General features: G+C 42.7%; 1 protein-coding gene across 1 annotated transcript in view; it reads right to left on the reverse strand.

Moving 5' to 3' along the window:
* Window positions 1–4,170: 4,170 nt before the first annotated feature.
* Window positions 4,171–26,122, reverse strand: part of HS3ST3A1 (heparan sulfate-glucosamine 3-sulfotransferase 3A1) — a 96,077-nt gene continuing 74,125 nt past the window's right edge. The window contains exon 2 of the mRNA XM_038536942.1: window positions 4,171–7,018. Within this exon, the coding sequence (XP_038392870.1) occupies window positions 6,397–7,018 (622 nt within the window). The 3' untranslated portion in view covers window positions 4,171–6,396. The remainder of the gene's footprint in view (window positions 7,019–26,122) is intronic.

Here is a 26,122-nt window from a genome sequence, read left to right on the forward strand (position 1 = left end):
TGACTGCCCAGATCAGAGGCAGACAGCCTTCAGAAGTGGAATGCCAAGTTGCTGACCCTGAAATTCAGGTGCATGGTGAGGGTTGTCCTTCCAAGTGTCACCTCCATCTCCTTTTCAAAGAAATGTGCCCTGGTACTTACATGTTTGGCTTCATCTGTCTTCCTTTGGGGCCCCTTTTTCTCCTAACATAAACACTCTTGGGGTAAGTTCAACCCATCTGGCCTCCACTCATCCTGGAGTCTACATTATGTACATTTAGAGCTGCTGAAGCTGAGAGAAATTTCCCCCCAGGAATCTGAGAGGTAGGAGGTAGACACCATTGAGCTTGGTGCATTTGTTTTTTCTGTTGTTTTGTTTTGTTTTTAAGATTTTATTTATTTATTCATGAGAGACACACAGAGAGAGGCAGGGACACAGGCAGAGGGTGAAGCAGGCTCCCTGCGGGGGAGCCCGATGTGGGACTTGATCCCAGGACCCCGAGATCACAACCTGCACCGAAGGTAGATGCTCAACCACTGAGCTACCCAGGCGCCCCTGAGCTTGGTGCATTTGAAGAGAGGGAAGAGCTTACATCAGGAGAGGCTGGGATAGGAGGAATCACAGGACAAAGGCAGGACCTGGAAAATGCGAGAAGCATGGAGAGGAGGTAAGAAGGGAGAAGGTGTATTAGTCCTATTTGCCATGGCAACAACCCCCCAGGGGTGGTAAACACTCTGGGCTTACTAGAAAGTGACTCTGGGAGGGATGTGAAGCAAAGAGACTCTACTTTGTCCCCTTGTGGACCAGACGGGGACCTACAAGCTGTCTTCTGAGTCACCAGATAGCACCACACTAAAAATCCCACCTTAGCACACCCCAGCCAGGCGGAGCTAATAAAGGGTAGTATTTCTCATCAGCTCCGATCCTTCAGATGCACCCAAAACCTCAGACCTAGGAATTGAGGGATGGAAAAGGATCCACAGCAGAAAGTATGTTCCCTATTTATTGTTAACTTTTATTTTGATGGCAAAACTGGAGACTAGGTTGTTGGCCATATAGCTAGTAATGGGACCACAATGGATAGTTAAAATGAACTGAAAACCGAGGTTGTACCTGGGTGGCTCAGTGGTTAAGTGTCTTTCTTTGGCTCATGTCATGATCCTGGGGTTCTGGGATTGAGCCCCGCATTGGACTCCCTGCTTGATGGGGAGCCTGCTTCTCCCTCTCCCTCTGCTGCTCCCCCTTCCCCGCTCATGCTGTCTCTCTTGCCTTGTCAAATAAATAAATACAGTCTTTTAAAAAAAGAACTGAGTCTGAGACATACTAAGATTTCCTAACAACCCACAATGGGTCCATATATTAGAAGCAATTTCTATTTTCAGTTTTCTTTCCTCCTGGCATAACTAAAATCTGCTCTTTTATGACTGTGTATAAAGTTGCACTGCCTCATAGTATCTCCAAATTCACCCTTTCTTCAAGCTTTATTTTTTTAAGACTTTTTTGGCAAAGATTTTTTTCTTTATTTATTCATGAAAGACACACACACACACACACACACAGAGAGGAGAGAGAGAGAGAGAGGGAGGAGAGACATAAGCAGAGGGAGAAGTAGGCTCCCTGTGACGACCCCCATGCAGGACTCAGTCCCAGGACTCTGGGCTCACAACCTGAGCCGAAGGCAGACTCTCAACCACTGAGTCACTCAGGTGCCCCTAAATATTTTATTTCTTTATTTGAGAGATAATGAGAGCATGTGTGCATGAGCAGGGAGAGGGGCGGAGGGAGAGGAAGAAGAGGCTCCTCATTGAGCACGAAGCCCGATGCAGCACTCGATCCCAGGACCCCGAGATCATGACCTGAGCCAAAGATAGATGCTTCACCAACTGAGCCACCCAGGCACCCCTTCCTTCACACTTTAAAGGAAAGACAGACCTGCCATTATTCCAACATTCTGTGATGGGACACACAGATTTATACATTTTCCCATCTATGTTTTTCATCCATATAATTGAGACTCTGAACGCAAATCCATTTGCACACTGAAGATGTTTCAAGGGCCAGACTTAGGTTACATTAATGGGGATGTTTCCCCAACAGGGCTTGAGATTTGGGTTTGAAAAGTCATTCTTCATCAGTAATTACAGGATATAACAGGACAATAGGCAGGGTGTTCTATTTCTACAAGAAGAATTGTATTGGACTGAATCCCAGCCACACTTCCCCACGTTTGGCCATCACAAGCTCCTCTCTTCCATGATTCTATGGAGAGGAGACACAATGCCCTGGGGTTTCTAGAAAATTCGGCAGAAATCATCTGCCTTCCTTTGCTATTACTCAGCAGCTCAGGGCCCTCTGTACACCCCAGCATATCCATCTGAATTCTGCTGTTTAACACAAGTGGGGCCATTTACTTCTATCTCTCGACACGTCGGTTGTGTCAGGTAACAAGAAATACTGCCATGGCCCCGTCACGGAGGCAAATTGAATCTGCAAGACTTGAACTTGAAAAAACCTTTAGAAATGTCTTATTGGGGTGTTATTCTTCCACTCGAAGTTGACGGATTCCACTTCACAGAAATGCAATTATCCATTTGTTGTAAGCGGCTCCTGGATCTCAGCTATAAAAAAAAAAAAAAAAAAAACAGTTCAGTGATGTTTCTCGTTAGCACTCCTCTTGGCAGAGCATGACGTTAAACATTGATCTGCTTACTATAATGGAATCATTTGCTGAGAGAGAGAGAGAGAGAGAGAGAAGGAAAGGTTTGCAAGAGAAAAACTCCGAGTGATGAGGGAAAGAATTTCCAGCCAAGCATTCATTAGAACCTGCTTTTTAGACCTGCATCCGATGTGCACCAGCTGTATAGGTTTTACTTCTTAAACCAGGAATCTTAGCACTGCTGACATTTTTGGGTAGGAGGATTCGTTGTTATGGGGGCTTTGCTGCGCATCACACGGTGTCTAGCAGCGTCCCTGGCATCTGCCCACCAGAAGCCCCCTCGGGACAACCCAAGTGTCTCCAGAGATGCCCCTGAGAGGTAAAATTGTCTTTTGGGGAGAACCACTGTTCTCATAAGTGTTCACCTGCTTGTCTGGAAAGTAAAACTCGTGAGAGTGGAGAGTGCTGTTGGTTCAGGGATATTTAGTGAAAGGGTAATCTGCTAGTGAACATACTGTACTATTATGACATACGCACCTTTATGTATTGCCACATCAAATTTTAAGTATCTTCACATGTAACAGATTTGGCAGATATTAGCTGACAGAACTGGATGAAGGCATTTAGGAGAAGCTGATCCTCAAGGTGCCTGGGTGGCTCAGTGGTCGAGCATCCGCTTCAGCTCAGGGCATGATCCCGGGGTCCTGGGATCGAGTCCCGCATGGGAGTCCCCACAGGGAGCCTGCTTCTCCCTCTGCCTATGTCTCTGCCTCTCTCTGTATGTTTCTCACAAATAAATAAATAAAATCTTAAAAAAAAATAGCTGATCCTCTTTCCAACCATAGCAAACTCAAGAGTAGAGAATTTCCAGACACATTATGTTTTAAACCCCCACATAACTAGTTAGAGAGGATTTAAGTGCCAAATGGCGATTTGATCCATTACATTTTACTCTTTGAAGATCTTTGAAATTAAGAAAAGTACAGTGGGATTAATACTCCATGAGTAATACACATCCATTGTCTGGAAGCTTATTAACCTCCAGTCATCAGAATAAATGAATTTCCCCTAAAAATCACTAAGTGACCTACAGAATTGTAACACCGTAGACGGGGCCTCAAAAGTAAACTGTTCAGGGTGAAACTCTCGACCTCTGGTTGCTCTTCTGGAGAGAGAATTCTCCACCTCTAAGAAGAGTTCAGGAGGTCAGTAGACATAGCCATGGAGCAGACAGCTTAGAGGAAGCATCGCTAAGATGTTCAAATCAAGAACAAACCCACTAACTGTTATAGCTAAACGGATAAAAGATATCTGAAGCCACACACAGCAAGAGTAAATGCAATTTCTCTTCTGGAAGAAACGTTGAGTATACGGATTCTAGATCTGTATATGTTTTGTCAGGATCTATTAACTTCTGACACTCTTCTGAAACTTTAGAAGCTAGAAAGTTTTCCTGGAAGGCTTCGTAGTCATTCATTATTTAAATAATATGAATTTCAAAAAAAAAATGAAAAAAATCTACATGCAAGAAGAGGTGCTTTGAACTCAATTCTGTTCTTTTATTATTTCTTAACACAGAAAGAGGAGGATTGCCCAATACAACTGTTAGATGCACGTGTTTCCTTGTGCAAGCTACGTTTGCATATTGCCAAGCAAATGCTTATAAAAGGATCAGAGACACAAACAAAACAAGTTAAAAGATGCAAAGAGTTTGAGGTGAGTATCTTGTTTCTAAAAGTGATGATTTAAGTACAACAAAACCAGGGTGTTGCATTGGAAAATTAAGGGCACCAGAAAGGAAGGAAACCAACTGGGCAAAGGAGACCCGGAATTGGTTTGTTTGGTTTATTTTTTTGTAATTCTCATAAATGGGATATCCACAACAGAAATTCAAAGGTCTGGAGCAATGCTGGAATACCTAGAAACTTAATAATTTTTTCTCTGCATTTTAATCCTGTGTTGGGCTCCTCAGGAATGCCTTTCTTCCCCTGATGCAGACCATTTATGGTTGATGCACATTTGCACTGTGTATTTTCCAGCAACTTTAGTTTCTTTGGACTCACAACACTGAAGAAAAAAAGAGTATTTTGCAATACCGTAGTGTCTGGTCCTTTAAATTTTTGGCAGACATGGAAAACTTAACACGAGATAGGAGACATTCTCCTCATGGGTTTAAACCTGTAATAAAATGTTGCTGACAGACTAATTATAAACGTTTTATATATTTCGTGCATATGTGCTTCTCTCTAAACCAATTTAATTCCCATTAATGCTAATCTTGTTAATGCCCACTTGGAGAGGAAAGGAATACTCTTCATAAAACTATTGATTTATTTGAGCTATTTAAACGAGGGATGAGAGAAATAGGAGAAGAAAAAAAAACCTCCGTTTTACCCACATCTGTATTTCTTAGAATATTTTCCAAACATTAACGAACATTCGGTTAAACATGGAACAAACAGGGAAGTGGGGAAAAATAAAGTGACGAAGTGGCGGTCCTCCAGCCATGCGAAAAAAAAAAATAGTGACATTTATTCATCCTTTTAGTGTTAACTCCAAGATTAGAAAGGAGATATTACAAAGAGAAGCAGATTTTCTTTGTTAAAAAAGAGGTACAGCAAAAAGAGCTTCATACTCCTAAGCTCTTACTGAAGTGCGTTTTTCCTTAAAAAAAAAAAAAAAAAAAAAAAGATGATCAAAACCATAACTAGGTAAGTTATGCTCCTACCCTTTTTATCCTTCTCCTAGTGTGACTGTCCATCTTGTTCTCCAGCTAAGACTCTGATAATTTCTCTCAACCTCAGCCAAGACAAGAATTCCGCATCTCCGGGCACTTCAAGGAGCCCAGACTGGCTCTTAAAAGATACTGTGTCCTGGTCCGAGTGGTGTCCTTGACCACTGGTGACTCCTCGTGATGGAGTGTCATAAGGCTACCCTGAGGCCTCAGAGAACAGTAGGCAACCCTCTCTGTCCTATATCAGACCATCCCCACCCCAGCTAACCGCTTCTAAGAGTATACACCGCTGACTTCTCATTCTCTCTGGAAGAAGTGGCATGAAAAAGGGAACAAGTGAGAGATGGGGTTCGGCCTGAGGTCAACCATCTGACATTATTAGGATAAGTCATGTAAAACCTCCCTGAGACTCAGTTTCCTTATCTGTAAAACGGGGATCCTAATCCCTATGTGCTACGTTCTTACACCACATAGCAGAAAGACGGAAGAAGGTTAAGTTTTATTTGAAAGCACTGTGGTTAGCGTGCCGTGTTACTAATCAGGAAACGGTTTTGAAGAGGTGGCACGGGCAAAAAAATTAAAAGGGAGGAAATGTAAGGAGAGAGAGTTTTATCTGGGACCCGTGAGAAGAGAGAGAGAGAGAGAGAGAGAGAGAGAGATGGAGACAGAAACAGAGAGAGGACTGATTTACCCTTAGGATTTTCTTAAAAGTTTTCATGGTGACCGATGCTCCTAGTTTAGGACTATGTATATAAAACATTAAAACAACAACAACAAAAAAAAATCAAAAAATGCAAAAAGTATTTTTTGCTTGTTTGTGTATCCAAATATTGGGTGCTGGTGATGCCATGAAGATGGGGGCGGAAGCCAGAATGCTCTTAACATTCCCTGGGGGGGGGGGGGGGGTGGTAAAAAAAAAATACCGAAACAAACATTTTCAGCACAAATAGTAAACTGCCATTTCTCTACCGATCGGTAAAAAAATATATTATATTTTGATATTTTTTTTTCTTTTTAAATTACACTGTCACCCATCCCAGCCGAAGTCCTGGCCGGTCATCTGGTAGAACTTCAAGTTGAAGGGCCTGTAGAAGTCGCGCAGCCTGCGCACCACGTCGCGGTCGATGTCGGGGTGGGTCCTGCCCTTGGTCTTGCCCAGGCAGTGGGGCTTGCTGCTGCCCTCGGCCTTCTTGAGGCACGGGAAGCCCTTGGTCTTGTTGAAGTAGAAGTGCTTGTCGGTGATGATCCTCTTGAGGCCCAGGAAGTCCTGCACGCGGCCCAGCTCGCCGGCCGGGTCGCTGATGAGCCGCTCCCCGCTCACGAAGAGCATCTGGCCGAGCGGAAAGTGGCGCAGCCAGTGCTCCAGGTGCTTGGCGTAGATGCCGATCTGGATGGCGCTCCACGACGTGTCGATGAGGCCCGTCGAGCGGTTCTTGAACGTCAGGCTCTCGAAGGTGGGGATGTCGGGCCGCTTGGACAGCGTCTGCGTGTAGTCCGAGATGGCCCTGGTCACCGGGTCCCGCACCACCACGATGAGCTTGGTGTCCTTGGACATGGCCGAGATGCGCGCGGGCGCCTCGCGGGTGACAAAGTAACTGGGCGTCTTCTCCATGGTGATCTGCCCGTCCAGGGTCCTCGGCATCAGGTCCCTGGGGGAGGAGGGGGAGGGGGGAAGCGAAAAGGGGCATGAGTGTGACAGCCTCCAAAGGGGGGGACTTGCCCTGCGGTGCGGAGGCAGGGAGGGCTCATTCCAAGCAGCGGAGCATCCTCTAGACTCCGGAGCTGGGCGTGCATCCCCCCTCCCACGTTCTGGTCCAGCTTGCACCAGCTTCTCCAGGGCCTCGTGTATTTAAATGGGGGAATAATGCTACCCATTACCTACATTGTTGTGATGATTAAGCGAGTTAATATAATATACTTCAATACTTTAGGAGACTGCCTGACACAGAATTAAGTGCTCCGTAATTTTTTTTGATTTTATTATTATTAGGAACACACGATGCTGTGTAAGAAAGCAAGAAAGAACCTATTTTATCAAAGAAAGAAAGCAACCTCCATCAAATTCTTTAGGTAAATCAAACTGTCATCATAAACACGATCACACCGTTATGCTATTAAAATAGCCTGGGCCCTTTCCGCAGTTTTCTTACAAACGATTCTATTTAACATAATGCCGCTGCCTGGTACACAACACACTTCTCTTTAAAATTTCCGAATTTGGGACAGCCTGGGTGGCTCTGTGCTTGAGCACCTGCCTTCAGCTCAGGGTGTGATCCCAGGGTCCTGGGATCGAATCCCACATCGGGGTCCCCGCAGGGAGCCTGCTTCTCCCTCCCCCTAAATCTCTGTGTCTCTCATGAATAAATAAAATATTTTTAAAAAAATTCTTTAGGTAAATTAGACTATCACCATAAACATGATCATACCACTATGAGATGGTATTAAAATACCCCGAGCCCTTTCCGCAGTTTTCTTATAAACAATTCTATTTACTATAATGCCACTGCCTGGTACACAACACACTTCTCTTGAAAATTTCTGAATTTTCCTTTAACAAACAAGACTTAAATCCATCTTTTATTGAATAATTCGAAATGCCATCACTGCAACACTCTACAGATCTTGGTTCCTCTCAACACGTTCAGCCATGGTGATCTGCCTGTCCAGGGTCCTTGGCATCAGGTCCCTGGGGAGGTTGGAGGGGGAGGGAGCAAAAAGGGGAATGAGTGTGACAGCTCTCACACACTGTTACTATGTTATCTTTTCACAACGCCAAAGTGAATTCTGGCTCTTTGTTGTTCAAAACGTTCTCAATTCTCATTTGCTTACTCTTCCTGATGGCGTTAGGATCACTTCACCACTTCGAAAGAAAAATATGCCACTGGGGTCTTCATGGAGCAGAGGTTGCTGCCTTGATCAATCTCAGGGCCTGTCAAAAGTATGAGCAGGAGAGATGAAACCTATTTGCTCTCCCAATTTATTTTTTAAATCTTTTAAAGATTTTATTTATTTATTTGAGAGACACAGAGTGAAGCAGAGACACAGGCAGAGGGAGAAGCAGGCTCCCTGCAGGGACCCCGATGTGGGACTCGATCCCAAGACCCTGGGATCACAACCTGAGCCGAAGGCAGACGCTCAACTGCTGAGCCACTCAGGCATCCCTTACTCTTCCAATTTGAATGTACTACCATTACCTCCACTGTTTGATATTAAGGCACCGTCTTTCTAATTCCAAGTTTTACAAGAAATAGCTCTGGCTCAAATCAATATTAGAATAAATGTATTTTGGAGATTTCATTTCAATGACTAAACGAAATTTATCCTTTGACCCATTGTGGGAAGAATCAAACATCTAAATGTTCTTATACTGGATTCACTATTATTCCTGGAATACAATCCGTTTGATTCGGATACATTATTCTTCTAACAGAGTCCTACATTTGGTTCATTATTATTTTGCTCTGGATTTTTCATTCATATTCATTAATGGGATGTTTCTGTATTTTTCTTTTGATCAATAGCTTAATCAATTGCTAGAATATGAATTATTCCACCAATAAAATGAGTTGAGAAATGTTTCACATTTTTCTTTAGCTTAGAGAAGTTTAAGTAGCAAAATAGTTTTTTTAAAGATTTTTAAATATTATTTACTTGAGAGAGAGAGAGAGAACATGCGAGTGGGGGAAGAGGCAGAGGGAAGTGAAGAGAAGGAGAGAAATGGACTCTGTGCTGAGCATAGAGCCCGACGTGTGACTCAATCCCACAACTCTGAGAGATCATGACTTGAGGCGAAATCAAGTGTCAGACACTTAACTTAATTAACTGAGCCACTCAGGCACCCATCAAAATAATTTTCTGTTCCTTACATCTGGTGAGCATTACCTACAAAGCTATCTTATACTGATGCTTTGTGGGTAAGGATAGGAAAGAAACAAGAGTTTTCAAGTATCTTTTTGGTTTCTTCCATAGTTATTGGTTTCTTATAAATTTTCTGATTTGTGTCAATTTTGGCAATTAACATGTTTCTAAAAGTCACCCAATTGAGCAGTTAGATCCAGAGTCTGGACTGTAATTTTATAATCCCCAGGAATTTGGTCTTTTCTGCCTTTCTTTCTGCTTTCTAGATTCTGTCATCTTTTATTTATTCATTTTTATTTTTATTTATTTTTATTTTTTTAAAAGATTTTATTTATTTATTCATGACAGACAGAGAGAAAGAGGCAGCTACACAGGCAGAGGAAGAAGCAGGCTTCATACGGGGAGCCCGAGTGGGACTCGATCCCGGGTCCTCAGGATCACACCCTGGGCTGAAGGTGGCGCTAAACCGCTGAGCCACCGGGGCTGCCTGATTCTGTTATCTTTTTAAGTTATTTTATTTGCATTTTAGCTTTTTAACGATCCCTTTGTTCTTTTTCTATTTCTGCTCTGCTGTTCTTCTAATTTATTTAACAGGATACTTCATTTATTTCCAATCCCCCCTCACAAGTCATGATAGCATTTGAGGCTACTATTTCCCTTCTACACATAAACTTGGTCGAATTTCAATGTACTGTTGTCATTTTCATAAATACTTAGTTAATTGCATTTTGTACTTTTAATTTCCTTTTTAGTGTAGGTGTTATCTAAGATTGTTTTTATCTTTTACTTTTAATTCTAATAGTTGGTTTACCGCATTTTTACCATAACTTGGTGATGAGTTTCTATTTTGCCTTTGTGGTAAAAAAATATATACTTTGTGTTATGTGAATTTGCCTCTGTTAACGTCCTGTAATTTCATCCGACCTATACTATTTGCCAACTTTATATTAAGAAAAATTTCGAACACACCCCAAAGTAGAGAGAATGCTAATGTAAATCTTGTGTACCTTACATCCAACTTCAAAAAATAGCAACTGTTGGCCAATTTCATTTCATTGTCAACCCCCTCTGTTTCTGCTCCCTCCTCCACAAATGAATTACTTTCAAGTCTGTCTCAGACGTCACTCAACTGGCTCATAAACATTCTAGTTCCCCAACAGGTATTGGCGAGGATGTGGAGAAAGGGGAACCCTCTTGCACTGCTGGTGGGAATGCAAACTGGTACAGCCACTGTGGAAAAGAGTATGGAGGGCCATCAAGAATCTAAAATAGAACTACCCTAAGACCCAGTAAATTGCACTACTAGGTATTTACCCAAAGAATACAGAAACACTAATTCAAAGGATACAGGTGCACCAATGCTTACAGCAACATTATGTACAATAGCTGATTATGGAAGCAACCCAAGTGTCCACTGTCTGCTGAATGGATAAAGAAGATGAGAGATCCATTATATACAATGGAATATTACTCAGCCATCAAAAAGAATGAAATCTTGTCATTTGCAACTATGTGGACAGAGCTAGACAGTATTATGTTAAGCAAAATAAGACAAATATCATATGATTCCACTCATATGTGGAATTTAAGAAACAAATGAGCAAAGGGAAAGAAGAGGAGAGAGACCAACCAAGAAACAGACTCTTAACTGTAAAGAACTGATGGTCACCAGAGGGGAAGGGGTCAGAGGATGGGGGAAATAGGTGATGGGGTTTAAGGGCACTTGTCATGATGTATGGAAGTGTCCAATCACTTGTTGTGATTGTACACCTGAAACTAATATCACGCTGTATATTTTACTAACTGGAATTTAAATAAAAATTTAAGAAAAAAACCTATTCTGCTTCCCATTGTCATTATTTTTGGCACAAATTCCTGAACATCTGTGGCAATAAGCCACTGACCCTGGGTTAGTTCAGTGATGTCGTTATTCTCAGATTTTTGCTGTCTTTGATATTTTAGTCTGGTTTTGTTTACTTTTTTCCTTGGAGAAGGACATGATAATTAGCTATCTGATTTCTGTTGCCTTTTGCTGTTGTTTTAAGAAATCTGTGATTCCTTTTGCAAAAGAACCTTTAAAGTCATCCATCCCCCACCCCACCCCCCGCCAGATAGACCCTAAGGTTTGGGGAGGACTAAGGAGCAACCAGAGTTCACTGTCATCACCAAGCAGACACAAGTTACTGTTACTGAACATGTGACATTAGCGTCACTGCATGACATGAATTCATGGGCTTGTCACTGCCCATCTCCCCATAGAAAACTAAGAAAGTGGCAAGGCCAACCCATTCTGGAAGCTTATGTTGTGCTTTTACAAGATGAGCCAGGAGATCCATCCAGACATTGTTGGAATAATTCAGGGAATGGAATTTGATCAACTGCATGAAAAAAGTCTGGAATAGCAGAAGCAAACATGAAGTATCAGGGAAGTGATGATAAAGAGTATTTGGTGATTAAAAAAAATTCTGAATTCTTGCCTCCTTTCCTCTGATTTCTGACTTTTAACTACTAGGCTTCCTTTTTTGACCAGTAATATAGAGAGAACATACTTCATTCAGAAGCTACTGGTTGGTGGTGCACCTTAGCATTCAGAAGCTAAGGAGGCTTGGTTAAGTGTCTGCCTTCAGCTCAGGTCATGATCCTGGGGTCCTGGGATCAAGTCCCACATCTAGCTTCCGGCTCAGCGGGAAGTCTGCTTTTCCCTTTCTTCCTCTGTCTTTCCCCCTGCTTGTGCTTGCATTTTCTCTTTCAAATAAATAAAGTCTTAAAAAAGAAGAAGCTACTGGTTGAGGATCTCAATCTCCCTCTCCCCTGTCTCAGGGGAACACACAGATCTCCAGCAGCCCTTTAGCACAGATTCTGGCTATAGATTGTGCAGCACAAGAGAAAATCCTACTGAGGTCTCCAAGAAAAAAAAAAAAAGAAACCATATTTTAAATTTTCTTAATAGAGTAGGTCAATAGGCGTTTGAAGAGGAAACAGCTAAAATAGGATTTCAGAAGAAAAACACATTACTTACTGTCATCTACAGGGTGAGGAAAACAGGCTGGTTGGGCATGGGGGTTACAGTGTGGGTAGGGAGTCTAGTTAACTGGAAACCACCTGCAAGCCACTTTTTTCAAAAAGGAAGAAGTGATAGTCTAAATAAATCCTTAATGAAACTAACATTGCTAAAGGACTCACAAAGGGATTCTTTAAATAGTAATCTCCCTTTTAATTTCTTTATTCATTTTCTTACTGCAATTTGAATTTTAATGTTCAAAACAGAGAACATTATACATCTATCACACAGAATGCAATACATGTGTAATTTGGAATACCGTATTTCAAAGTGTTCAGGAGAACCTGCAAATCATCCTTCCTTACCTGAGTGAGACTTCCACTGTGACTCTACTCTGTGCCAGGACTTGGGCCTGAAGGGGGAGGGAAAAAGCCATCCCAGTACACGAAAGGTTGGAGAGATCCCATACAGGCTACGGGGGAAGAAAGGTGTATGCAATAAACCTGTCAAGTTTCCCTACATACGGAACAAGCTGGGGATGAATTGGATGATGGGAGGTGTAGGTGCTAGGAGGCCTTAACTTCCCGACTAAGTGTGTAAGGCTTTCCCAACGTCACCTCTAAATAACGATGAGGATTTGGAGACATTAATAGTAGGTATATGGGGATGGGGAAGTGGGTAGAAACCAGAATTGTGAGGAGAAAGTAGAAAAGATTTGTTTGTTTTGTTTTGTTTTGTTTTCCTGAGGAAGGCAAGAGTAAGAGGGGATCTCACAAGCAAATTAAGGATTATTACAAAATGGGCCGCTAGTCAACGTGGAAGTGTCACCAAAATGTTTCCCTCTAGGAATAATTGTGCCAGTTGGCATGGAAATAAATTGATTCCCCTTAAAAACAGCTCACCTCTCTCTCCCACCATAACAGGCAAATAACCGGCTTTTCCAGTTCATGGCTTTCCAACCAGGCACTGTCATTGCCTGAATGTCACACGTATAAGGCCTTCAGTGGACAGGTGTGTGGATGTCCCAGGAACATGTCAGAGGGGCTGTGACCTTCTCTGGATCCTTGTGATCTCGACTAGATGGGGTTCTCCTGGCAGCCAGAAATTCTAAACACTGGGTGTCATCTTCTTAAGAACAGTTCTTGATATGTGCCATATATCATAATGGTCATAATGGTCATGTCAATGCTGCTTATGATCCAGATTCCCCAGCCATAATGGTCATGTCAATGCTGCTTATGATCCAGATTCTCCAGCCCTTTGGCTTGATTCTTCAGGTGAAGTGAGTAAGCTGAGACTGGAGAGCTTGAATGACTAGCTCATGGTTGAAAGAATAGCTCCATGTTGGAACACGTGTCAAAATTCCTTTCCTTTTATAGTTGCATAATATTCCATTGTATGTAGGGAGCATATCCTGTGTACCCATTCATCCTCTGATGGACCTTTGGGTACTTCTACTTTTTGGATATTGTAATTCTTGTTGTGTTCTTTGGGGAGAAAGAGCAAATGTGTGCAACCCACTTTGTAATAATCCTTAATTTGCTTGATGTCTCACCATATAGAAAAACCAATTCCAGATGGCTGGTACATATAAATATGAATGATAAAATAATAAATCATTTGGGAAAAAACCTTAGGAGAGAATTTTAACAATTGAGAGGGGCAGATATTCCTTAAGTTTCTTTTTTTTTTTTTAAGATTTTATTTATTCATGAAAGAGACACAGAGAGAGAAGCAGAGACACAGGCAGAGGGAGAAGCAGGCTCTGGGTGGGGAGCCTGATGAGGGACTTGATCCTAGGACCCTGGGATCACAACCTGAGCTGAAGGCAGCCCTCAACCACTGAGCCACCCAGATGCCCCAATTTAGCCCTTCTGCCAGATGAATAGCATGTTTTTCATTTCCAGCTGCTTTTCCTCCTCCCACCCCCACCCCCAACCTCTCTAGGCTTCTCTTCCCCCACTGCTTTGTCCCCAGGCACTAGGCTGCTTCTGCCCTAGGGGCCCTCAGGTGCACAGAGGGGGCCCCTTGCTGGCCCTGATACTCTGGCTCATTTCTCTGTCTCCCCCTCTGTTGGATACCACTTCCCACAGGCCTCAGGTAGCAGGGGATGGTGGGACAGGGCATCTGTATGGGGCTAACCAGTCTAGTGCCAGGACTCTTGCTTTGGGGAGGAGGGTCCACTGGCCTGTGAAGGGGACCCAGCACAGGGGAAGCCTTGCAAGGACCTGGCCCCAGGCTGGATCATTCACCACTTCCTGCTCTCCCCACCAGTAAATTGAGCATTAAATAGAATACCTGGTGCTTCAGGGCATGCGGAGACTTGAAAGGGACAGTCCTGCTCAGTCACAAGCCATTGTCAGGTGCTGAGCCTCAGGGCTGAGAGCTCCTTGCTCCCTCTTCACTATCCCCTCTGAGCTCCCCACTGTCACTCATCTCCAACTCCTCTGAGCTCCTCTTCCTCTTCCCTATTTCCTGCAAACTCTTCCTCCTCCTCCCCATCCCCTCTGAGCTCCCTCCCCCCATCCCTCTTTCTTAAGTTTCTTAAAGGAAGAATCACAAAGAAAAAAATGATGAATTGGACTCTATTAAAAATAAGAATTTCTGTTCATCAAATGATACCAATGAGTAAAAAGGCAACCATTAGAATGATAGAAAATATTTAAAATACATATACCTGACAAAAGATTTCTAGCCATAATACATAAAGAGTTCCTACAAATCAAGGAGTTAAAATGAACTAAACATCATAGAAGAAAAATGGGCAAATGTCTTAAATAGGCACTGCATACAAAAAACAGTATCAAAATAGTCAATAAATGTATGAAAAGGTACTGCACTTCATTAGTCATCAAGGGAATGCAAATTAAAACACAACAGCATACACCCACCTGAATGGTTAGAACAAAAAGCACAAAGAATTCCTGGTGTGGACGAAGATATGGACAACTGGCTCTCTACTGCTCTGAGTATAAAGAGCTATAATGACTTTAGAAAACTATTTGGATCTATCGAGCAGAGCTGAACCTATGCATATAGTCTGGCCCAGCAATTCTGGTCGGAGGACAATGCAATAGAAATCATACATACGTTAATCAAAAGACATGTTCATGAACATTCATAATTAATCGTAACAGCCCCAAAAGTAAGCTCCCTAAACATCCATCAAAAATAGAAGACTGAATATATATATGACTGAATATATATATATATGTGTGTCTATAGAGAAATAAAATCTATATAAAATAATATATAGAATTGGCATGAATGACTCAGCATTTGTGAATGAATCCCATAAACACAATGTTGACAAACAGAGCAAGTCACAAAAATGTATGTACCATATTATTTCTCTTGTAAAAAGTCCAAAAACAGGCAAGACCCACCTAGAGTGTTAGATGTTGGGGACAGTTGTTACCCTTGGGGGGATGAGTGACTGGAAGGCGGTTCTAGAGAGATAGGAATATCCCACTCCATAATGCAGAATTTCTGTCCTTTTCTGAATTTGGTTATACTTCAATAAAAAATTTGTAAGACATCAAAAATAAAAGGACCAATTCTCCATAATTCTCCAAGAAAAACAGGCACTTCAAAATAGTGCATTTAGTAAGTCAATTACGTTTCCTTTTTTTAAAAAATATTTTTATTTATTTTTAATTTTTTATTTATTTATGATAGTCAGAGAGAGAGAGAGAGAGAGAGGCAGAGACATAGGCAGAGGGAGAAGCAGGCTCCATGCACTGGGAGCCCGACGTGGGATTCGATCCCCGGTCTCCAGGATCGCGCCCTGTGTCAAAGGCAGGCGCCAAACCGCTGCGCCACCCAGGGATCCACTCAATTACATTTCCAACTCATAGAAAGATCATAAAGGAAAAGGAGCTGACCTCCCATCTGTAGGAATCAGGGGCTCTCTCAATGGCCTTCTTCCCTTTGCACAAGTCAAGTTTCAGAGCAGCAGCCACATAATCTCTGTCGCACACCTGGGCCACTGATTTCTCACAGCGCTATGCGCACAGTGGTATTCACAGCATCATAGTGGATGTGTCTCTGGGAGTGTGGACAGGGGTACAGAAATATCTGAAGAATGCATTATGTTTGCAAAACATTTTAGCAATTGTTTCCTCATTTAATTTTTACATCACTCCAGGTGAGATAAGATAGGCATTGTGTCCCCCAATTTTTCTGATAAGCAAGCTGAGATTCAGAGAGGCTAAGCTGCATGCACAGGTTCCCACTGTCTGGATATGGAAGGTGACAGATGGACACCCCAATGCCTAGTGCAAGGTCACTTAGTTGCAACAGACGAGAGAAAGTCAGCAGACAAAAGGGATAGGACAGGAATACACCCAAGATGGACAACTTGAGAATCTGAGAAAGCTGTCCAGAGGGCGGCTGTGAAGATCCTGGCAGAACCCAAACTCTTACCCGAATACAGATAGAATCTGTCTGCATTAGGGCAGCTGACAGTGAAGATGATGAGATGAGGATGGTAAGATTAATGTCAGTGATATGATGATATTATGTGATACGATGATATTAATGTCAGTGATAAAGGAAACTGGACACAGAGCACAAGCTGGAATGGATGAAGGAAAGCATGCAGGTCTTTGGGTGCGGCGGGGGGCTCTTCCAACAGGATCCAAGCTTGAGGAGCTAGAGACCTGGCTGTTGCAAGATAGACAGCACCGTTCTGAGGAGGCTGGGCAGCTGAATTATGATGGGAACCAAGCAGTTTTTAAAGAAAATCCTTAATTTTTACACATGGAAAATGATAGGAATTTTACTAAAAGAAACAGACAAGCCCTGTCCCAAAACTGTTGTTTTGGAGAAAGAAGTAAGCTCCCATTACTCTAAAAAAGAGGGAAAATGTTTCTCTTTGAGTTGGGACTAATTTTTCTTTTTATTTATTTTTCAAATATTTATTTCAGAAGGGGGAGAAAGAGAGAGCGCGAGCAGGGGCTGTGGTAGAGGGGGAAGCAGACTCCCTACTGAGCAAGGATCCTGAGAACCCGAGAACCTGGGATCATGATCTGAGCTGAAGGCAGATGCTTCACCAACTGAGCCACTCAGGCGCCCCAAGGTTAGTTTTTAAAAGTTAGGATTTCTGCCTAAGAATGCTGATGAGGACTAAACATTATTGACTTTATCACAAAATATGGCACCGATGGATCACATGTCTCCATGAAGACAACGTAGTTTTATGGGAAACTCAAAACTGGGCATAGGAATGTGGATCCATTTTGGTTCTGCAGCTCCTAAAATGTGTGATCTTAGCAAATCGTTTGGTTCTCTGAGCCTTGGCTTCTTCGTAAGCAAAACAGTACAACTAGTATTGTCCTCCCAAGTCTCTAGGACCACCCCACCTCCAAGACTCCTGGATGGTGCAGGATTTAAATTCATTATTAACTTGTCAGGCTTAGAACTTTGCAGGCCTCACTACAGCTCTGTTCTTAAGTGTGACTCCACCAATCACTTACACCAAAAAAAAAAAAAAAGATTTGTATAAATCATGAGGCAGGGCAAACTTGCATCAAGAGAATTCATTTCTAAATCAATGAGGTCTGAAAGAACACAGTTCAAATCAATGATGCTGAGGTTATCCAAATAAAGGCTCCCTTGGTGTTCCCCTAGCCCTTGGAGGCAGGAGAAAGCCCAGGAAGCCCAGGAGATGAGTGGTGAGATCGGTTCAGAGAGGTCTTGCTACTTGTCTGAAGACACACAGTAACGAGTGAGAGTGACAGAATGAAAATCTAGGGTTGTTCAGCTCCAAAGTGCGTATTCTTTGAACCTCCCCAGACATGTAGGCAGCATCAGGAGGACTCTTGTGGTCGATGTTATTGGTCATCTCCAATATTTTGTCAAAACCTACGAGCATTCAATGCACAAACTTCCCTATTCATGGCAGGGTGCAAATCATTCTGCTTGGAATCTTGCAAACAGGCAGAAGATACATGTTTTTCTAGGGCGTTCTTCCGTAAGGCAAGGACAGGCTGCCAGGAAAAGTCTGGAGAGTTGGAACACAAAGGTAATTTACCTTGAGGAGTCAATAAATCTGGCCCTTGCACAGCACATATTTTCTTCTTCGGCTACACAAGCAAACAGAAACAATGCGACTGTTTTTGGAAGCTTCTGGCAGCAGAAAATTCTAGGAAAAACACGCTCTCTGCATGGCCCTGGCCTGAAGGTAGTTCCCAGGGGTCCCCCATGGCGTGAGCCTGGAGCAGAGAAAGCTGCCAGAGACTCCCAGCGCTGTCAGCCCACCATCCCTCGGGCCCAGGTCCAACCACATCAGTATTTCTTTTCCTGCTGTTGTTCTGTTGGACTCCACTCCAAACGTGACTTGTAAGGCTGGAAAGAAAACTCTCTTTAGTTACTGTTTGAGTTGGCTTCTGTGGGAGGGGAAGACTTATGTTTTGGAACCGGCTCCCATGCTGACCCAATCTAGATGCACGATTCTAATCACCCAACCCTCGTCAAGGTATGTCATCGTCAAGCATGAAGGCTGTGGTTAGGAAACTCTTTCTGAAACTGGGAGCGATCAACCAAAGAAAGAGAGAGCTTTCTAACTCTCCCCAGGCCTTATGTCAAAGGGAGAAAGGGTATTTAAAAAATCAACCAGCCGACCGAACAAACAAAAGCCACATTATGTTCCTTGGTGCTCTCAGGGGAGGTTCTAGAGAAAAGTCAAGGATTCTTGATAATTTGGGGGAACTTCATAAAAGGGCAGAAAACACATCTGCATCCCAGTCAGAGAAGAGAATAACACTGAAAGGGAAGGAGCAAGATCTTAGATCATAAATTCAAGGGCGAATCCTTTATGTTTGCACAGGACCTTAGTTTTCCCAAGCAATGCCACCAAGCATCTCATTCATTGACTCAGCACATACAGAAATAGGCCAATATTTTACAAGGCTCCGAGCCTCCCCCTCTGCTTTTCTCCTTCCAAGTTTATTCCACTGGGGACTGTGTCAGATTTAAAATATAATTTTTAACTCTGTATCCATGGATCCCAAAGTCTTTTCTTAAAAAGGGATCTGACTCTGGGCACCTGGGTGGCTCAGTTGGTTCAGTGTCTGCCTTCAGCTCAGGTCATGACTCCTGCTCAGCAGAGAGTCTGCTTCTCCCTCTCCCTCTGTGCTCTTGCTTTCTCTCTCTCTCAAATACATAAATAAAATCTTTAAAAAAATGAAGGTGTCTGGCTCTTGGGAACTGATGTGCTACCAACATCCTACCAAGATGTCAAAAAATATCCAGAGGGAAAAAAAACCCTAACATTAAAAACTGAAATTCACATACAACTTAATAATGATGTTTAAATCTTTAAGATGATCAGAATCTAAGAAATCACCTGGAGAAAGACGGGAACATGTCATGCCTCTCCATAATGGGTTTCTCTCTGAATTTTAGACATTAAAAAGAAAAAAATATATATATATATATATTTAAAGATTTATTTATTTATTCATTCAGAGAGAGCTATGAGAGAGGCAGAGACACAGGCAGAGGGAGAAGCAGGCTCCCTGCAAGAAGCCCGATATGGGACTCGATCCTGGGTCTCCAGGATCACACCCCGGGCTACAGGCGGCACTAAACCGCTCCGCCACTGGGGCTGCCCTAAAAAAATATATTTTTAAAGATTTATTTATTTATTCACTTATTTGAGGGGAAAGGGCAGAGGTTAGAGGTGAGAAATAATCCCAAGTAGAGCCCCACTGAGCATGGAGCCTGACACCGAGCTCAATCCCACCGCTCATGAAATCATGACCTGAGTCAAAATCACTAGTTGGATGCTCAACCGACTAAGCCACCCAGGAGCCCCTGATTTAGACACTCTTGATGCACCAACCAAAAGAGTGACAATAATTCTTCTACCCTGTCCTGTGTAGAACTGAACACTTGCATCACCCAAAAGCAAGCACCTCCTCAAATCTGTACTACTCGTTCCTGCCCTTTTAGGGAACCACGCTCTGAAAAATATTTGCAAAATTTGGGATGCTTGAGCATAAAGAAAGCATTTCATAGTCAGTCATACAGAAAGGCTAACACAGTAACACTGCAACTAGCTACTTGACAAACAAGGTTGAGAGGTGGGAGGGTTGACATTACACTTTCTTAGTAAGTGCCCACAGGTTGTTCAAGTTTGAAAGGAGAAAAGACGCTTATCCTGAGCTAAGCTGTATTTCATTTGAAGTCTTATCAAAGTGACGTTTTCAGGGGACATCTGGGTGGCTCAGTGGTTGAGCGTCTGCCTTCGGCTCAGGGAGTAATCCTAGGGTCCTGGGATCAAGTCCTGCATTGGGGTCCCTGCATGGAGCCTGCTTCTCTCTCTGCCTAGGTCTTGGCCTCTCTCGCTGTGTCTCTCGTGAATAAATAAATAAAATCCTAAAAAAATAGTAACATTCTCAGATATGCAATGATTCTGGAAACCTTTGCATGGAGGTATTTGGAAAAGTCTCCTAAATTGCATTTCAGTTGAACAACAGATGCAGTGAAATGAAAAGCTCAAGAATGAAGAAGTCAGTGTATAAGAAACTGAGGGGATGTCTACTATGAGTTAGAACGGAAATAAATCTTCATGAATGAGTCTACAACTAGTTGTTTTAAAAATGACTATAAATAGCAGAGATGAAGTATAATTTAGTCAGGGTTTAAAGTCTGATAAATATTTATGAACCCTCAGAAGTGTGTGTGTGTGTGTGAGAGAGAGAGAGTGAGTGAGAAAGAGAGAGTGGGGGGGAGAAGGAAGTTGGGGGTGGGTAGGGGAAGAGAAGAAGGTGGGATTAAAAAGAGAAGAACGTTCTAGACAAAGACAAGTGGGAGGACCGCTCTGCTAGGCAGCAGCAGCACTGAACACCAAAATGGGAGGAGTCTCAGAAATCCCCTAATCCAGCCCCTTCATTTCAGATGCAGAAAGGTCTGAGAAGTCAGGCTGCAGAAGGGACACAAAGGTTAGCTTAGATTCTGGTCCACTGACACCCCCCCACCCTCCGGCGTCTGGTTCCCTCTCTTTCTGTGATAGAGCATTCTTCCTTAATTCTAGAAATACAACACACACAGGGAGGGCCCAACCACCTTGAAACGTTTCAAATCCCTGGAAAATAAAGTTCCCTCATGGAGGGTAAATCCCCTTCCAGTGTTTTCTGAGGCTGGAAAGTTAATGTTGACCATGAGCCTTGATGAGAAGCAGAATGGGTTTTCCTCCGTCCTACCTGGTACTCTAACCGGCATTAGAGGCTGAACAATCCAGAAGGGGAAGAAAGGGTTCCTAGCCCAAGTGGGCAGGTGGGAGCCAAAGGTGGGCACCTCTCCTGGCTCTGTGCTGGCCGCCACCACAAAGCCCCATCAAGGCTCACCGAGGCTCTGACAGGAGTTTTATAAATGATTCATCGGAGAAGCCTGCTATCAGCTGTGTGCTACTGCGGACAGCTGCCTCAGAGCAGGGCTCCCTCAGACGGCCTGGAATTATCAGCTCTTTGCATATGTGTTGCTGGAGATAAGGGAAGGAACGTGCTCTCCTTGCCTGGGGATGGACAAACTGAGGACAGCGGGGAGGCCAAGAGGGATGCGCAGAGGGCACGACGGCAGAGAAACCCCAAGGAAGGTCCTTTGTTACGTTTTGGCAACAGTGGGGCATTCGCTTCTTTAGGTTTCCTTGATTTCTTCTTTTCTCTTCTGTTTGTTAGGTTCTGGCCACAGAGTAGGTGCTAAGTCAACATATCTTTTAAGTTTCAAACAGGAAAAGTGACATAAACATGTGGTTTTTATAGGGTCCAGGGCATTGCATTGCCTGGATGTTCTTTCAAAAATTGCCAGCAGGAGACGGGGCCCCCAGCTTCCTTGGTTTTGAACAGGAGAAAAGGATACACGTTCTATCACAGGAACAGAACCTCCAAGATAATCTCACTTCAATGCTACAAAGAAAACCTCCAAGATAGGACATCACCGTGAAATGAGGCGTGCAGAAAAAGAGAAAGAAAGAAAGAAAGAAAGAAAGAAAGAAAGAAAGAAAGAAAGAAAGAAAGAAAGAAAGAGAAAAGAAAGAAAAAAGAAAAAAAGAAAAGAAAAGAAAAGGAAAGGAAAGAAAAAAATGAGTTGTGCAGACCAAACTTCAGGAAAGCCATTCAGGAGTGTCCATTAGGCACAGTCCCTGGGCATGGCTGTGCCACCTGCCGCTCAGAAGGAGAAAGCCATTGCTCCGCCAAGGACCCCCGTGGAGAGCATCATCACCACAGCCCTCGGACAAGATGCATCCTTGCTCAGAGCCTCCACCATTTAGAAAGTCTTCATCTTACACACACAGATTTACCATTCCCATTTATGCAACCCATGACCCCAAACATCCACTCTCATGACTAAGGCTGAGAAGCATCCCCAGGGAAGCATCTCCAAAATCATGGCCCTGTGTCTTCAAAGCGAACATCTGAATGCTGACAATGGCCATGGGTTTGGGTTGCTGCTGACACAGAAGGTGGACATGGATCTGGTTTGGGGAGTATCTGAGTGAGGAAGCGGTTAGCGGAGAGAAAGGATAAGTCACTTATCCCATAGCGCAGATGACAGAACATGAAATATCTTCCTGATATGAAAATATCATTGGTTAGTATTATTGAGCGCTCCTTTCTTTGCGTCACCTCCCGTGGAAATTCACGGTCCTGGAGGTACTTACTGGTCAGCCCGGTGTTCACAACAGTTGTACCCGGATGTCGAGGGACACTTTGTACAATTAAGCAAGTAGTGCTACACAAAGCCTTTTAAATATGTAGGTCAAAGGGCGCCTGGGTGGCTCAGTGGTTAAGCCTCTGCCTTTGGCTCAGGGGGTGATCCCGGGGTCCTGGGATCGAGTCTCACATCGAGTTCCCCGCAGGGAGCCTGCTTCTCCCTCTGCCTGTGTCTTTGCCTCTCTCTATGTCTCTCATGAATAAATACATAAAGTCTTTTTTAAAAATATGTGGGTCAAGGTGAAACAGACTAAGTAGGACAGCTGGGTCTTTTCAAGGGCAGACAGATGCACATTGAAAGCTAGACTTCAAAATAGTTCTAATTTTTGGAAAACATTTAGTAAGATTTAATCACCATTTAAAAAATTAATTAAAAGAATCAACTTTAGTTTTTTGGTTTCAAATTTTCATATTTACTCATTATAGCCAATATTTTACCTTTGGATTTCGATTGATAACTTGGAATACTCACAAAGAAAAATCACTTATGAAAACTAAAGAAGATCATTTTAATTTTTACACTTCCTCTAATTTACAATTTGGATCAAAAGATGTCCAAATTTGTCCTTTACACTTTAAAAATCCCTTAGGCAAAGGGTTGCCACACTCTGGCCCTCAAATTCAATTATTTTTATAATAAAGTGTTTTTTTAAAAAAAGTATTTATTCATCAGAGACACAGAGAGAGAGGCAGAGACAGAGGCAGAGGAAGAAGCAGGCTTTGGGGAGCCCAATCCAGGACTCCATCCCAGGACCCCAGGGTCACGCCCTGAGCTGACGGCAGACCCTCAACCACTGAGCCACCCAGGCACCCCTATAGTAAAGTCTTAGGAACACAGAGCCATGTCCATTGTCCATGGCTGCTTCTGAACACTGACAGCAGAGCTGAGCAAGCTGTGACAGAGACCATAGGCCCACAAGGTCTAAAACATTCTCTTGACCTTTCCAAAAAATGTTTGCCGATCCCTGCGTTGGACCATTACTGTCAATAGAACAACATTAATATAAAGTCTTTTGTAGCATAATTAGCATTTTTCTAAAATTAAGTGTAAAAATCAGTGGTCCTGCCTAAATATATAATAGCTCATGATTTGTGTTATGTCCTGATTTTATGACTCATCTAAAAATTGCTGGTCCATCAACAGAATACTCAGCTGAGCAGTAATAACTAAATCTAGTCATCTTTGGTATTTTGCCAAAACTCTCAGACATGTAAAAACAATAGATTAAAGTATATTTTTCCTTTTTTTAAAGATTATTTATTTACCTATTCATGAAAGACACAGCGAGAGGCAGAGACAGGCAGAGGGAGAAGCAGGCTCCCTGCGGGGAGCCCAATGCAGGACTTGCTCCCAGGACCCTGGGATCACGCCCTGAGCTGAGGGCAAATGTTCAACCACTAAGCCACCCAGGTGCCCTGAAAGAGATTTTTAAGCAGGTTCCACGCCCAGTGAAGAACCTGACACAGGGCTTGATCTCAGGACCCTGAGATGATGACCTGAGCCGCAATCAAGAGTCAGACACTTAACCCACTGAGCCACCCAGGCGCCCCTAGCTATATTTTTCTGTTCTGTCATTAGGAAGGAATATTCGTCAACACAGGAGAAGAGAATATATTTCATTTAACAGTTTATGAGGTTGAAATATCACTCTTTAACTGTTTGTGGACACATGGATGTGGGGCGGATTCCATTTGTACTCTTGTTTGGAGTCCTGACAGCGAGGAGGTCGGGGTTGAGGGAAGTCACAGGGCTCAGAAAAATCCTCATAAAAGAGCAGAAGGCAGACAGAGGAGGCTCTGGTTCCAATCAGGCCCAAGAGCCCTCAGGAGTTGGACTTTCCAAATGAAGCAGTTCACGTGGACCCAGTGGTTCCACCACCACAGACACGTCCCAGACCCGCTCTCACTGTATCTGAGGGACTGCACAGAAAGGAGCCTATCTTCTTTCAGCACAGAGGGTTTAAAAAAAAAAAATCACAGGATGGAGGATGAGATCATGAAGAAAAAAGCTATATTCCAAATGTATTTCAAATTAGATTTATACCATACTAATACAAATTTTAATATAAACATATAAAGTGAAATTTGCACACATGAAAAAGGCTCACTGCAGAAAAATCAGAAAAATCAGAGAGGCACAAAACCCTCAAAAAGGAAAAACCACCAACCATCAGTCAGACGCAGCATTTAAAAATATATCCGTCTAGACTCTGCAGTTCTTCGTAACTGAATCATAAAATGGAATCATTTTGTGTGTACACCATTATAAACTGCTTTTTGCACTTATGAATAAATGGGAAGCATCATTCTCTCTTCTTTTTAAAAGATTTTATTTATTTAACAGAGAGAGAACACAAGCAGGGGGAGATGCAGAGGGAGAGGGAGAAGCAGACTCCCCACTGAGCAGGGAGCCTGATGCGGGGCTTGATCCCAGGATCCCGGAATCATAACTTGAGACAAAAGCAGACGCTTAACCAACTGAGCCACCCAGGCACCCCAAGAAACATCATTCTTGATATTAAATACACATCAACTTCATTTTAAATGGATGCACAGTATTCCACTCTATGAATCACCATAAAGTATTTAAGTGAATCCCTTATTGTTGGAGATCTAGGTTGTTTCCAGTTAGAAATTCTAGTATTTCACCATTTTCTTGATGTGGAGAGGAAGGCATGTGTATTTTAAAGGTTTTTAAAACTGCACTGCAAACTTGCCTTCTATGAAGGCATTTTCACTTTGTCTTTGATTTTAATATATTATTTTGAACATCTTAGTTCTACTTCAGTAAAGGTTTGTTTTCTCATGCGCTAATGCTGTGTGTTGCAATATTGCACAATAACTGCCAAAAATACGGGAAATTTTTAATACTTATATTTTAAACTAGCGTTTCCCAGATATTTATTAAGTGTATGACTTCTTTTAAAAGACATTTCCTGGTTATGTATTTTTTTATTATTTTTTTTTTGCCAATTGTTTTCTACTGAGATGCTTTCTTTCTTAGACGTTAAGCATTTTCTTTACATTAACAATATTTATACACTTTTATGTAACAAATATTCTAGTTTATCATTTTACAATATTTAAAAATTTTTAACATTTTAAAATCTCTGATTTTTTCTTTATGACCTTTCCTTTTTCTTTAAGATGTTTTCTAAGTAAGACTGCCCTTCCAT

The sequence above is a fragment of the Canis lupus genome, chromosome 5, assembly GCF_011100685.1.
Source record: "Canis lupus familiaris isolate Mischka breed German Shepherd chromosome 5, alternate assembly UU_Cfam_GSD_1.0, whole genome shotgun sequence".
In the NCBI taxonomy this organism is placed as follows: domain Eukaryota; kingdom Metazoa; phylum Chordata; class Mammalia; order Carnivora; family Canidae; genus Canis; species Canis lupus.